The 14,769-nt window shown below is 49.5% G+C and overlaps 1 protein-coding gene across 2 annotated transcripts in view; it reads right to left on the bottom strand.

The window, feature by feature from the left end:
• Positions 1-5,965: 5,965 nt before the first annotated feature.
• ESRRB (estrogen related receptor beta) overlaps positions 5,966-14,769 on the bottom strand; it is a 75,282-nt gene continuing 66,478 nt past the window's right edge. For both annotated transcript variants that reach the window (XM_026051801.1, XM_026051802.1), the window contains exons 6-7: positions 12,683-12,952; positions 5,966-6,637 (exon numbers count right to left, since the gene is read on the bottom strand). In XM_026051801.1, coding sequence (XP_025907586.1) covers positions 6,393-6,637; positions 12,683-12,952 — 515 coding nt within the window. In that variant the 3' untranslated portion in view covers positions 5,966-6,392. The remainder of the gene's footprint in view (positions 6,638-12,682; positions 12,953-14,769) is intronic.

Genomic DNA, 14,769 nt, shown 5'->3' with positions numbered 1-14,769 from the left:
ATGGATTTCAGCGCTGCAGGGTGCTGTGGGAGCCAGATGTTTGTAGTGGCCAAAAAAGTGATGGAACAAATTTGTGTAAAAAATTCATAGAGGAGTCTTAAATACAAAGACTTCATCTCTAGCTCAGCAAGACTTTGAGCCTTAGATTGCTGGGAGACATCCCGATATCTCCTTGCCGTGATTTTCCATCTTTCCCTGCTCATGCGATACGTGGGCTGGCAAGCCGTGTCACCGTGGGGCCGGCCAGCCTGGGGCTCACAGGCTGCTCCCTGCACCCTGCCGGTGGCAGCACGAGCCTGGCTGGGAAGGCTCAGTGAAGAGACACGGAGGTTTTGGTCAATGCATGATAGGTCAGGTGTAGTGTTGTCTGTTTTCTTCTCAGTCTTCATGACCCATCCCTTGAGCCTGGTCTTTTCTGTGTTTTCACTCTGGTTTATCATCATTTGACTGCTGTTACTCTTATAACTGAAAACTGTATTATAGCCTTACCCAGACCCTGAGGAAGGAGTGCAGGAAGACCAGAGCTATGATGGGCCTCTCCATTGTGGGCTGTGGTGTTTTGCTGAACCATTCCTGTGCTCTCTAAAGCAAAGTCTCATTAGCTGCGTGGTTGAGTAATAGTAAGGAAAGCCTAGGAAAAAAAGAGGATGACCACAAAATGAGGGAAAGGCCACTTCCACTGCAGAAGTAAGACAATGAGGAGACCTTCAGCAAGGCCTTGAGTCCCCATAGTCCTCTGGCAACCCTTGCTGGCCCCGTGACTCTGACAGCTCCAGGTGGCATGTAAACTTCCAGAACCCTCAAATTACAACCCTTCTGAAAGCCATAAATTGAGAGTTCCTGTGCTATAGGTAACCTAAAGTCTTGATTTCTTTCTATCAGGAGGCCAAATCCAAACCTGCTTTGAGCTGGTGCCACATTCAGAGAAGGCTGCGGGCCTAATTGAATCGAGTAGGAAGCCGTGCAATTCCATTTTAAGAAAAGGAAAGTGGCCAGAAAACTGATGTGGTCTGTGATACCTCCCAGCAGCAGGTAGGTGGGAGCACCCGGCGGGCAGTGAGCCTGCAGCGCTGCGGGAGCAGCACGGGGAGGAGGGCGGCACCGGGTGCGGGTTGCAAGGGGAGCGAGCGAGCGCGCAGCGGCGCCAGCAAGCTCAGAGGGGCATTGAGTTGGCAGAGCCAGAGGCAGTGCTGCCTGGGGCTGAGGGGTGGCCGAGCTAAGTGGAAAAACCTTGCCATGCTGCACCTCCCTCCCCACCACTTCACTCTTTTTTCTTTTTTTCCATTCAAGTCCCTTTCTATCCTGTGACCCTTCCTAGTAGCCGTCACTGCTGAGGCCCATTTCTCCACCTCCCTGAGCACAGGCCAAGAGGCCTCTTAGTTGCCTGGTTTTCAGCCATCATCTCAGTGAGTGCCAGTGCCTGGAAGGAGGACCTTGACCACACTGAAGTAATGAGGCTGATGCTAGAGAGGGCATTGCTCACGCAGGCTTTGATGCAGCCAGTGCCCAGTGGAGAAGAGAGGATACAACCAGCCCGGGGTCCTGCCCCAAGTACCACAGCACACTGCCTGCTGCTTTCTTGGGGGGGGACATGTGATTGCCCCTCTGCACTATTTGACCTCCAGATCAGTACAAATGCCATGACTTCAGCAAGCGCACCCACATGGTAAGCACAGGACAGCTGCTGTAATGTTTGCAACGCTCTTGATGTCACTGTTGGGTTAAAGCCAATGGTCTATTATATAATTAGAGATTTTGTTTTTCACTGGAACAACGTCAAGGTTTCTCTCATCACTAGCTCACATTTATTCCCTGCACCAGGGACATGGAGAATGTGGAAGAAAATGGATCAGGGGAAGAGACAGGCCAGTCCCTACCAGACACTGACGACAAGGCCCACCTAACCAATGCTCAGCATTGGTGAGCATTGTGTGCTGGGAATACCTTTTCCTGGGGAGAAGAACAAGGTGAGTGCTTCCCAGTGCCCGGGGCTGCCTCCCTGCCCTCCTGCAGCATCCCCACTCCCCCCAGCTCCGCATGTCCCCCGCAGTGAAACACAACATTTCCTAAACACAATAATCATTCCTCTGCCTGCGTTAGTTTTTACATATCTGTGTTTTATTTCTTGTTCTGTTTGAAATGACCTGTACCACAAGAATACAATTTATTTATTTAACATTTTTTTTCTTTTAGGAGCAGATAATAGTTGATTAAAGTAGATACTGTTTATTTCACTGTCTATAACTCCCTGCATCTTTTTCACAGACTCTGTCTCTCTGGCTTCCCCATATAACCCAGCCACAAGAACAACAGAGTGGCCTTTGGCCATATGATTGATTATAGCTTGTGGATACAAAGTGGAAGCGCTTTTTCTCAGCTCCAATTGGTAAGAAAAGCTCAACAAGTTACATTCTAGGGTCTTTCTCAATGACGTTCCCCTCTAATAGCTGCTTTTACACTTTCCTGGTGCAGCATATTTTATTTTATATGTTTGTAATACTTTAAAAAATGATGACTTAGCTTATAAAGAGAAAAATAATGCCCCCTTAGCATGAACAATACTGCAAGAGTCTGATTGTTGTGGGGGAGTTTCCTGTAGCTTCACAGTTTTGCTGCAAGGTATAATGCCCAAGTTTCCCCAGAAACCCAGTTGTGTGTGGTATTTTACCCTTTTTTTTGATTGATCCCCATGAAATTTGTTTTGCATTGCAGGCCAGAGAATGCTGTTCGCAGAGAAGAATATGCCCAAAACAGAGGAGCAGGTCGCTTGGGAAGAATTGCCTTTTGTAGTTGCTGACAGGTATGTGGTTTGTTATCTGCACATGCAAATCAGGGGTTAGAGCTGCTTTTATTATAGATGCTGGATGTGGCCTACATCCTTATTCATTGTCACTGATACACTTACCTCTGCAGCTTTGCTTTGCTTTGTTTTTGGTCACAGCGCCCATTTGTGTCCCAAGGTTTGGACTTCACGATCTTTTTCCCACATAGGACTCTGGCGCTGTGACTTCTGTACTATGAATGAATGGTGCCCGAACCCCACTTCATAGTCCATGTCTCATTTTTTTGCATTCACAGCACATTTTGTAAGTGATTATGAACATTCAAAGACCTAAACAATTGCTGAAGCCCCATTTCTACTTTAAAGTGCAATGAGAGGACTGGACTGAGATAATTTTTCCCTTCTGTGCAAGCTCAGCTCACTGTCCAGCTGGCCATCCGTGCTCCTCAGCTCAGGCAGCATGACTGCTAGTGATGTGCAGCAGATCACAGTAACTGCATAGACACGCGTGTCATTACTGCACCTGCCTGACAGGTCAAAGAGACCTGAGCTGATTCCCAAGTTAAAATGGTACAAGCCTTTCATGGGTTAACTCAAGCCATGTGTTTCTGTCCCAGTTCCTGGGGAAGAGTTTACATTCCTTGCTTAAAGAGAGTAGTATATGCTGATTATTGCCTGGTCCAGTTCCCATCCAGTTTAGAAGAAATGCAACTAGAGCCTTCCAGGCCTGTTATCTACAAGTGATGGGGAATACCCAAATGAACTCCAAGGTTGCAACTATGACAGAGAAAGAGGGTCCCTTCTCCCTTCCTCAGCAAGTTTACACAGCTGTAGGTACTGATTATTTCCACCTAAGGAGAGGCAGGAGGACCTGTTAAAAAACAAGCTCCATGTCTTTATATTGTTTTTCTAAGGCAAGAGCAGCCTCTATACAATAACCCTACTCTAACCAGCCAGCAGTCACTGTGAGCTAAAGCTAACTCAGTAGCTCTCCTTCATAAGCATATTTTTACAGCTTCCTGTTCTAGAAAACAGGTTGACACTCAACTGCAAACAAGCTGGAAGAGTCTTTTTGTTTTGTTTTCCTAAATGATCCTAAACTTTCCTGTCAAGGCCCAAAAGCAGTAAGACTTGCTTCTCAAGGTCTTTTCAGCTGAGTTTGGGACAGCTATCTTTGCCCACCTACGAGGCAGAACAGGGCACTGTGTTAGGACTGGGCTGTGAGACTCAGCACTACAGTGGTGCAGTGAGTCCAGCTTACATCCTACAGCACAGCCCAGAATGTTCATGAGTATTTGTGCCTCAGCCAGAAAGACTTGCTAGGTTGCCACACACTGGTTGCCACTGCTGGCTCTGCAGTGCAGGTTTGCATTGCTCCTTGGCCCCTCTCAATCACAGATGGGTCTGGCAGTTGTGAGCACAGCCAAAAGCCTCTCCCTTTCTCCCCAGCTGCCTCTGGGAGGGAAGTGGGGGAGAAGCACAAGGACCTGTTCAAAGCACAAGGCTCCTGCAGCTTGTTCCTCTGTGAGTCTGTGAACAGTCACAGATCCCATGTGTCTCCTGGGAGACCCTTTGGTCTTTGTTGGTTTGCTAAGTGCCTGGAGCAAAGTTTTGGTCTTTCATCGAGTATAAAATGGGTGAGAATGGTAGGTCTGTGTGGTGTAAGGGTAACCTGGAGGACACTGAGCTGAGCTAGCTCAAGTACCAGAGTGAGTTGGCTACAAAAGCTAAGCATCAGCTTGCCCAGCCTCTCTGTTAGCAGCGGGTTTTTTTTCAGCCCTGCAGTGACACATTCTGCTCTGGTAGAGAATAAGCACCCAGCATCTCCCTGATCACACCACTCCACCTTTGTTTGGAAGGCTTCCTGCTAGGGGTAAGTCAGTCACTCATCTGCCACACTACTTTTCTTCTGGCTTGGCCAGGAAGGGATGGACATGGAGGGCAGCAGGGGAGAACCCATAGTGTGTTGCATCTCAAATCTAGATCAGAGGCTGTTTTTCCCCACTCCTGCCATGCCACTGACCACAAAACTGACGATATATTCAGCTTAGGCTGGCTCAGAATTGAGTGACCTAGAAAATAAAATCACTGAATGACAAGAGCCATTTTGTCAGTCACCCAGACTCTCCTCTGGCTCTTGGGAACACAGCACTTCTGTCTTAGACAGCAGCTGTAAACCAGGGCTCGGACATAGCAGGAAACTGCTTATGTGAGAGGTGTAAATAAACATTCTGCTACCTGTTCTCCCCCACATCCCACCTCAAGAGCAGGTCTACAGCTTTCTGTCAGAGAGAGAGGACCTCTGGCCAGGCTGGGGCTAGCCTAGCTCGGCTCATTTGCTGCCCTGCTGAGGCGAGGGGGATGCGGCAGGGGAGGGCGGTAGATGGGATCCACATGGCCCTCTACCTTACTGGCCCTAGGCTGCCACAAAATATGATCTCTGAGGTTCAGGAGCTGTCCCTTCCCTGCCAAAAAGTCCTTGATTCCTAGCTATCATTTGGCAATAATCCTAAATCCCTATGGTGGCAAAGAGCGATCATGTTATTGGCTGGGGGAATCTAGAAAAGCCCTGCTCTGGAGTGTATTTATACTTGGGCAGTGACAGTGCAGACAAAACCTCGTGTTCTCTCTCACAAGGAACAAGGTGAGTGGGGAATGGCACTCGGCTGAGCTGAAGAGGCAGGTCTCATACACAGCAGGGTGGAAAGTGTGGAAGAACTGTAGTTAGCACCACATAGGAGAGGATGCAGCGATCATCAAGTCAACCCAGCACTGAAGGATCATGTGAGGCTCTTTCCTCTTTCTCTGGCCATCTCGGAAAGGAGCCGTGCACTCTCTCAGGGACACACATCCTACCTCTTCAGGGGCCTGCGGGGGTTGTACATGGGAGGGGAGCAGCCCGGCGTAATGACTCGCTGTACAAGGGCACAGAATATCTTACACGGTCAGGAGCGGCTTTCCTGGCCAGAGGTGGGGCCTGTATGTACACGTGTTTGTTAGCTGCTGCTCGAGGAGCCTGGGAGGCAGCCAGTCTGTCTGCGAGGGGGCCAGCAGCGCACCCCTCTCCAGGAGCGCTTGCCCTAGTGTTAGAGCCAGAAAGGTGACAAAAAATAAAAAGGGAAAAGAAAAAGAAGAAAATAAAAAGGACCCTGGCTGCCTCCCTCGCTATGTGGCCCCTCACAACAGCAGCAGGTGAAGTTTATACGGACTCTGTTCTCCTCTTTCCTGCTTCGGTCCCCCCTCCCCCTCCAGCACTGGCGGAGGGAGCTGGGGAGCAGGCAGCCCCGGGGAGCGCTGAGCGCATCACTGCTCGGCGAGGCTGGACCCCAGTGACCGCCTGCACGAGTGCAAGAGCTTAGTCTGCTATTTCCCACAGAGAAAACAAACAAAAAAGAAAGAGAAACAAGTGAGCGATTAAAAGAGTTTCCCCCCTCCTGTACACGAGATTCTGCAGTCACGCCGACAGATAGACATTAAATAATTCTTCCATAATAAATGATTGGAGATAAAAGCCGGCGGCGACTGCTGCTGCTGCTGTTTGGATTGCTCCGTTGTCTGCATCTTTGTTTCTAGTTTGTTCCCCGGCCACTGATGGCTGGCACTGGGGCCGTCAGACCTTTGCCTCTAGCATTTCTAGGAAGAGTTTATGCATGGGAACCTTGCCCTGCAGTTTGATGCTGTAGAAATGCTGCACAGCTTTGGCGGCCGTCTGCCGCAGGAGAGGCAAGGTCAGGAGCAGCTTGCCTGCTCGCCGGGGCTCCTCGTTGCGCTGACTCAGCTCGTAGTCCTGCAGGGCTTCATGCAGGAGGTCCTGGAGTTTCTGCACTGCATCCATGTCCTCTATGTGCATGGAGTCTGGGGGGGAGGAAGAAGAAACAGCAAACAGCCAGATCAGATACAGGGGGGGAATATTTAGGCACCTGAAACGAAAGACCCTTTCCTTTCTGCCACACTAGCACCTTGCTGGGAGAGAGTAGCAGGTGCCGGTGCTGCTGCTGTGAAGCTCTCTGTCAGTTCTGCATGTTGGTGACAGGGAAGCAAGGCTCCCAGGCAGGTGAACCGTTGTGCCCTGCTTGGCTGGCAAGCCCAAGACGCCGCAGGGTTTCGGGGGGGCGGGTTGCGGCTCGGGGCCTTTGTGGCTTGAACATTCACTTGCCCTCCGTGCTCCTGCTGGGGGGAGTCACCCTGCGAGGGGCAGCAGCTGCTGTGCCGCCACTTGGGAGCAATCTCATTAAGAATAATTAACACTGCTATAGTGCTTCATCTGTCTAAACTACCTAATTGCTGTGCAGCTGCTCAGGGTGTCAGCAAGACAGAAAAGCCCCAGTAGGTCACAACCAGGGTGCCCAGGGGTGTTGCCAGCCCCACCTTTGTGCATATGCCCCTGTTTTCAGAGAGCACCAGCAGCTGCTCAGGGAGCAGCATCCTCCTGTTCTTTACAGAAAGCTGCACCTCTTGCAGCTACCCCTGCAAGGCCTCACGCCTTAGGCTGCCAGTTAGATTTCTACAAGCTGCCGGAGGGGCTAACAGGGTCTGTGAGGTTCACACAGACCCCTGGTGTTGCTCTGACACAAAGGCAGCTCACAGGGACCCAGTTTGGAGCTACGCCGGGGTACCCCAGGAGAACACGGCTGCCAAACTCCTAGGCAGGCTGGGGTGCTAAAGAAGCAGAGAGGTTAACAGGAGCACCAGCCGCGCACGCGGGCACTGGAGGGCTCGCTGCCTCTCCCTGTCTCTCGCACATGCTTTCTCTCTTTTTGCCGATTCCAGATCCTTTCCTACAATCCCAAAAGTCTCAAAGACGCTGTTACATTTTCCTCATTGTTCAGAGGCTTTTAATCAATATTGAGCCCACTGATCAATATCACTGAGCCCACTGACCGGCGGCAAACGGCCACTGCACTAAATGTGCACAGAGCTGTGCCTGTGCAGCTCCGCAGCCGGGCTCCGCAGCCTGGCTCAGCACAAACTGGGGGAATGGCTCCCGGGTCCGACAGCAGCAAAGGGGAGGGACACTGGTCTAAGTGCCCAAATTTCTCGAGATAGATTTGTCATTTCTGTAGAGAGCTCCAGACAAATTAGATGCTGTGAATTTCAAAAGAAAGATAAATGCTATTTATGATGCATGATTTATAAAGGATTACAACAGTCTGGAAAATATTATGCCTAGCATGGAAGCTAAGTTAGGAGCAATGCACTAAGTCTAGAATATTAAAGGGTTGTATTTCCAGGAGGCCTACTGGGTAAGGATGATTTTGTGTTGTATCCCAGGAAAAGAAACTTGGAAGAGGGTGGCCAGGTCATCCTAGTGCCAGAGCCAGCCTCACAGGCTGATTCAGAGAGGAGGGGAAGGAGATGCATGACACCAAATGAGACTTGCAGCTTCCCCAGCCAGGCAGCACCTCTGGAGAACTCGCACCATCCAGGAGTGGTGAATGGGGCTGGTTTCCTGCCAAGTTGCAGAGGTCATTTTGGAGCCTGGAAACATCAAGAGCTGCAGCTTGGATAGAAATGTTCTCCAGTCTTTCTGCTTAAGGCAGGAGACACAAGGGAGAAGTAGATAGAGCCCATTAGTGTGGTGAGACCTCAGTGGGTGCTGGCAGCACCAGGAAGCCAGCCATGCTCTACATGGAGCAGAGTGCTCTGCCCCTGGGTAGTGATGCTGCTGTACAGCAGATGAGGGCTAAAGCTGTGCCCCTCCTGTTACCTGACTGACTTCTGGAAGGTAGAGAGCTCCAAGAGCACTAAAAAAGCACTAAAAAAGCAGACATGGGGAGAAGAAATGGGAAACACAGATCAAGGCCTGCCCTGCCACCCCCCCCACTCTATGCTGAAAGGAATTCAAAATTGGCAGCTGACTGCGAGAAAAAATAAAATAACGTTGCAGGATTAATTTCCTTACAATCCATCAGTGAGCTGGTGTCGATGGCATTGATAAACTGTTAATTACAAAATCAATAGCTATGAATTTTTACAGCTGTCAGAGCAGTGAGGTGGAGGGAGGCTGCCTGGCCACATCCCTCGGGGTTCAGTGGCCTAGAAGGCGGGCCTCACACCAGCTGCCCTTTGCCAGCACTGGGGTGAAGACCAGGAGTGCGAATGGATAGGGTCTGCTGTCTCCCTTCCTAGCCCTTCCCTAGCAGCTTCTGGAAGCAGGAAACTAACAGAGCCCATTAGCACAGAATTTGCCATACATTCCCTGGCCTCATACAGGACTTGCTCAGTCCACCTCAGCATTAAAATGCATTGGCAAGACAAGGGGAATAAGGTTTGAGAAGTCTGAGATGTCTGGAGTACTAATGACAAGGGCTCTTCAACACACAGGTTGATCAAGTCGGTGTTCCTGAGGAAAGAGGATCTAAGATTTCCCCAAAAAAAAAAGGACTCTGAAGGATAAGAGAGTCTGTGGCATCCATCCTCCAGCAAAAAAAAAAAAAAAAAGGATGTTCACATTGTCAGGCCTTGTCTGCTGCTCTGGGCATTAAGATTTCTCAGCTCCCTAAAAAGCTCTTGGTAAAGAAAGACTTGCTTGAGTGTCAGCATGCATGTCCTTGATGCACTACAATGAAAACTTAGAGATCAACCACAGCTCTGGCAAGGTGGCATCTCCTCAGCAGCACTTGGCCTGATGTTAGCAACTTACCTAGACCATGTCTGTTTTCATTTGTTTTATTCCTTTTAAATCCTAGGAACAAAGGATCAGTATACACAGGACTACATAGGAGAGAGGAAAGTTCTGGGGAAGCTGGATTGCATAAACAATCCCATCCAGCAAGGACATGGGTTATTCAGGAATGTATCTGTATGAGAGGCAGAAAGCAGGTCTGGGCAACACAGGTGTTAATCTAAGCACTCAGCTTTAAACCACATCTTTGACTCAAGGGAGTTGAGATGTCACCCAGAGAAAGTCTGTGTTCCTACAGTTTTAGGAATCAGCTGTTTGCATGCAAGCACATACATGCAGGCTCTGCAGGTTTAATCCATTATCATAAGTTCTTTAAGAAAAGTAACTTATGTTAAAAGAATGTGAAGGTTAAACTAGGAAAATAGCAGCCCACCTTGTGAGGCTTCCTTCTGTGCATGGATTCTGACAGGCTTTAATTACATGAAAAATGAGATCTCTTGGTTTACTATCATATGTTTGAAAAAAAAAATGACCACGAAGATGGATTTTTTTGGGGGGGGATTATGCTCCCAGCTGCACTAGGACAAACCAGTGAAGGCCAAGTGGCTTTTCCCAGCCATCTGGGTGCAAGCTTTGGCCTGCGCCTCCTCACCCGGAGCTGCCAGCAGATCCCCAAAGCAGCTGATGAGTGTTGGGTGTTTTGCTCTTTCCTTGCTCAGAGTTTCTCTGCTCCTGATCTGGACTATTCCCACATGGCCTGCCCTGGGCTGATGCTGCCAGCACAGCGAGCAACGTCAGCAGAGAGACCTGCAAGGGACCTGACAGCACTGAGGTTCAGGCACTGCAGCATCTCCACTGAGCTCAAGGGCCAGGTAAATGTCCTTGCTTGTGGCACCTCACCTGTCACAACCAGTCCCCTTAGTGCTTCAGCCTCTTTGAGGAGCCCTTCTCCTTGTTTCATCCTGTGACCTTCCTGGTAGACAGAAGGCAGGTTCTTTAACAAGAGTTGATTACATAGCCAAAAGGTACCGTCCTGGAATCGAGAGAAAGGCCAGCCTTGGCTCTCTGCCCATCCTGGTTCAGTGGCAAAGTGAAGGCAGCAATTAGAACTAAAAAAGCAATATATGAGAAATTGAAAAAGGGAACAAGATAGCAATTTATATGAATCAGAAGTTATGAAGTGTAGAAAATCGATAAGGGAAGCAAAGGACACCAGAAGAAAATCCATGGCTGGAAAGGCTAAGGACAATAAAGAAGAGTTTTATAAATATTTAGGAAATAGAAGAAAAATGTCGAGCAGGTTCTTTTTGGTTGGAGATGATTGTTATTGTGGAGGAGACAGAAGTCCTCAAATGAGTACTTCTCGTTTTGTGTACAGAAAAGGAGTGTGATGTACCTCTGTTATATGAAGATGATGAAGACTTCTTAGTCTGTTGTTGATGCAAGAAGATGTTAAAGATGGTAGGGATAAACTTCACAGAAATCAGCAGACCTTGATAGCTTGGCTTTGAAAGTTCTGTAAGGCCAAGGACAAATTGTTTAACAACTCTAGGTATTTTTGAGAGTGAAAGACTGGAAAATATCTGATGAAGTTTCCTAGGTCCTGATGTGATACAGGAAGAAGTCAAGGAAAAAGAAATGTAATGTTCAATTAAGACCTTAAAAAAGGCTTTACGACTAATGCCAGTCAACACAATAGACTAGGGGTCTTGTCAAACAGACCCGATTGTATTCTCTGATGAGATTACAAGTTTGGTTGATAAAGTTAACTGCACAGATATAATGGACTTAGGCTTTTATAAGGCACTTGGCTTAGCACCACAGGACATTCTCATTAAAAAATTAGCACTATGCAGTATCAATAGAGCACACTTTCAATTGATTAGTAACTGGCTAGATGACAAATCTCAAAGTAGCCATCAGTGGTGAATCATCCCTGAAGGAGGAGTTTTCTACTGGAAATCCACAAGGATCAGTAAAAAAGAGAGATGCTACGCAACATTTTTATCAATGATCTGTACGTAATGTCTCTTTTTTTTCCTTTTTTTTTTTTTTTTTAATTGCTGCTCTCACAAGTAGAGATGACAAAAACAGAAAGGGGTGTTTTTGTATAGGGCAACCTCGCATAGCAATCAGTGTCCACTTGGCTACACCTTAAATAATCTAGAGCCAAGGAATGCAGCTATAAAACTGTACTTTTGTGCCAGCCTATCATATATGAATGGAAATGGGGTCACAGGACACAGCTTGGCAGAGACTCTCAGAATCCTGAGGCTGAATTCAGGCAAACTGACATTAGACATATGGATTTTTTTTCTTTAACGGAGGCAACAACTAATTAGAATCGGCTACAATGAAGGATGCAGATTCCCCATCTTTTAATGTCTCCAGCTTCACATGGGTGGGGTGTCTTTGTGGAAAACAGCTTTAGCCAGAGATCAGACCCACTGCTGGGGTGAGTTCTGTAGCCTGCATTGTGCAGGCTGGCCAGGAGCTCTGATGTACAGGGAACTCCAAGGGATGTAGAGGGAGCCCTTGTCACATAGTAGCTTTAGCAGTTTCCCTTTTGGAAAAGGCTCCTGAGCAAGACTGTATCTGGCTGTTGTGCGGCACCAGCGCAGCTCGCAGCACCTCTTGCTGCTCCCAAAGGATGCCCGACTGCAGGTCCCTGTGCTGTGACCCTCCTCCAGACCGAGACACAAGGCAGCGGACTGAGGGCCCTAACCCTCCTTATCCCCTTCACAGGAAGGCACAGAACACGCAAGCTTCTGCCACCACATCTTGTCTGCTGCCCACTCAGATCACTCTCAGACTCCCAGTTTTTCCAGTAGGCCTCAGTGTCTGTGATCTCTGAATGTCTCCAGGACTGGACCAGACAGCCCCAATCCCACAGATCTTGTGGGTTTTGAAACTGGGACCAGGCCTTCCCTATTTGATCTAACTGACCAACATCACTCATCTGAATCCAGACTTGGCTCACATCCCCTCCTCTCACGTGTAGGACTGGAACCTGCTCGCTAGTGGAGAACTCCACTGCTTTAGTGCCAGAAGCCAGCAGCCAGCCCATCTACACCTGGCCCTACACCTTCTTATGGGGCCGCTTTACTGCTGGGGCTCTAGAGGCAGCAAGCTTCACTTCTCCTTCCTTTCCAGCCTGGGTCTTGCTCTGTGGACTTAGAGAAGCTCTGGAGATGCCGCAGATGTGGGTTTCTGCCAGGCCAGCTGACATTGTGGGCTAACTCCCCAATCCCAAGGCTGATGGGGCAGGGCTGTACCTGAGTTGGCGAGGGCCAGGGCCTTGAGCGTGACAAACTCCTCCTTTTCCACCTTGAGCTTCTTGTAGCGACGCACCAGTTGCAGGATGGCCAGGTAGAGCTCCAGCAGCCCCGTCAGACGAGAGTGCTCTTCATCCATAATGTAGTCCTCAGCATAGACCAGCTTGTCCTCGTAGGGCAGGGAGCGGTACACAATGCCCAAGATGAGGATCTCCATCCAGGCACTCTGCAAGAGGCTCATCTGGTCCCCAAGGGACAGATTGGAGAACCCTGGTATGGCAAAGACAAGCAGGTCAGCAGGGTGTGCAGCAAAGCCTCTAGAAGCCCTCGGGCTTTATTTTACCTTGGGATTCCCCCCCAGCACTCTTCCCTTTGGTGTGCTGCTCTGGAAAAACTTACTAAAGTGGCCCTCATCTCTGTGGCAGTCAGCACAGGTGGCATTTGCTCTCTTCCTTGTTACCATGTCCACCTAGAGCCTCAAACACAAGGCCTGATGCTCTGGCTTTGTGCTTCTAGGACCCCCAAGGTTGGTGATACCCAGTTTTCCTGATTCATGCTCCTCAAGGTTAGTGATACTCTGTTTCCCTGAGTCATGCTTTTCTTACAGGAGCAAACTGCTTTGTACCACATCGTCCTGCCCTTGGTCGTCCTGTAGTCCCGTACTCCAGCAGTACTGCCTGCCCTACTTGGACTTCCCTTCCCCAGTGAACCAAAGAGCGTAAGAGAGCTCCAAATGGCAGGAAAAAAAAAAAAGGCTTCTGGAGAAAAATGCCACTGGCTTGAATGTCAAGCCTACCTCTCACTAGCCAAAGAGAGAAAAGGTCCTTCCCCAAAGAGCACTGAATGGCCAGAAACATGAACACAGTCCTCTTCTTCATCACTTCCTAAGCTCAACACCGACAGCCTTCTGCATCGCACAGCCAACAACCCTACACAATGTCAAAAACACGCCTGTGGTGTTAAACAAGTGCCTAAATCACACCCAGATGCCCTACCAGCAGAACCAGCACCCAGCACTAAGCTTGTGTCATACTCCTAATTACAGAAACAACCTGCAATCACACATGGACACTGGCAGCCCCAGAGCCCGGATAACACTGAGGAGAAAGAAGTGAGGCTGCAACCTGGACGCACTACCTAACCTGAGGGAAAAATAATGCATGGGGAGGAAAGGTCCTTCATGTCCTTAGGAGCAGGGATCCTAGAAGAGCAGCCCATGCAGGATCCTGGGAGGAAGGCCACTGTTCAGCAGACAGGGCTGCTGGGCACAGCGATGGGGACCTATCTCAGAGCCCCTGTGAAGCACCAAGAGCAGAGGCCGTGTTTGCTCTTGGGCAGCTCCCTGGGTCTAGAGCTTCCCGGGGCCCTGGGAGAACAGGACAGGCAGGTGCCTCGTAGCGGGGGCATCCTTCTCTCCAGTGCTTGCTGAGCCTTTGGGATTAGAGGCCTGTGCGGGCTCCTTAGCTTCTGCCCAGGGCCTCTCAACCCTGCCTAAGGTGTCCTAAGCTTGGCTGGACACCTTTATCCTACAGCCCTAACTGCTCACAGCACTGAGCCCTGTGTGGGGACCCAGGTAGCCAGCCACCATGGGGCTCCTTTGATTTCTCTTGTTATCAAGGTGGCAATTAACAAAAGAGCTGATGATTGCCATATTGACTGACTGTGGGCTCTCTTTTTCTATCTGCACCATCTCAGCTGGGGAAGGGAAGGCAGAAGGGTGGGTTAGTGGTATTTATTTATCACTGCGCCATGTTTTGTGTTTGTGTTGCCAGGGGAAGCAAAGGGTGATAATGGCCTGGCAGCCCTTGGACATCCAATTTCCCTTATCAGGCCACTGAATAGAAAAGAGGCCCCAGGCCACATTAATTAACAGATACCAATCAGCTGTCACGTGTTGTGTGTGCAAGGTCTGAGGGGAGCAGTGGGCGGGCGGGAGGAATCGATAAACCATTGGTGAGGAGTGCCAGAGGGAACAGCAAAGAGGGCTCCACGCTCCTGGGGAGAGGAGCTGCAAATGCAGCGGCAGCTCCATGAACGTGCGGCTCGTGCAGAGCACAGCGCCTGCTTCCCATACCCCGTGCTCCTAG

Source organism: Nothoprocta perdicaria, unplaced genomic scaffold (genome assembly GCF_003342845.1).
Source record: "Nothoprocta perdicaria isolate Ctin4 unplaced genomic scaffold, notPer1 scaffold_8, whole genome shotgun sequence".
NCBI lineage: Eukaryota > Metazoa > Chordata > Aves > Tinamiformes > Tinamidae > Nothoprocta > Nothoprocta perdicaria.
Note: the sequence above shows the minus strand (reverse complement) of the source record. Positions and strands in the feature narration are given on the sequence as shown.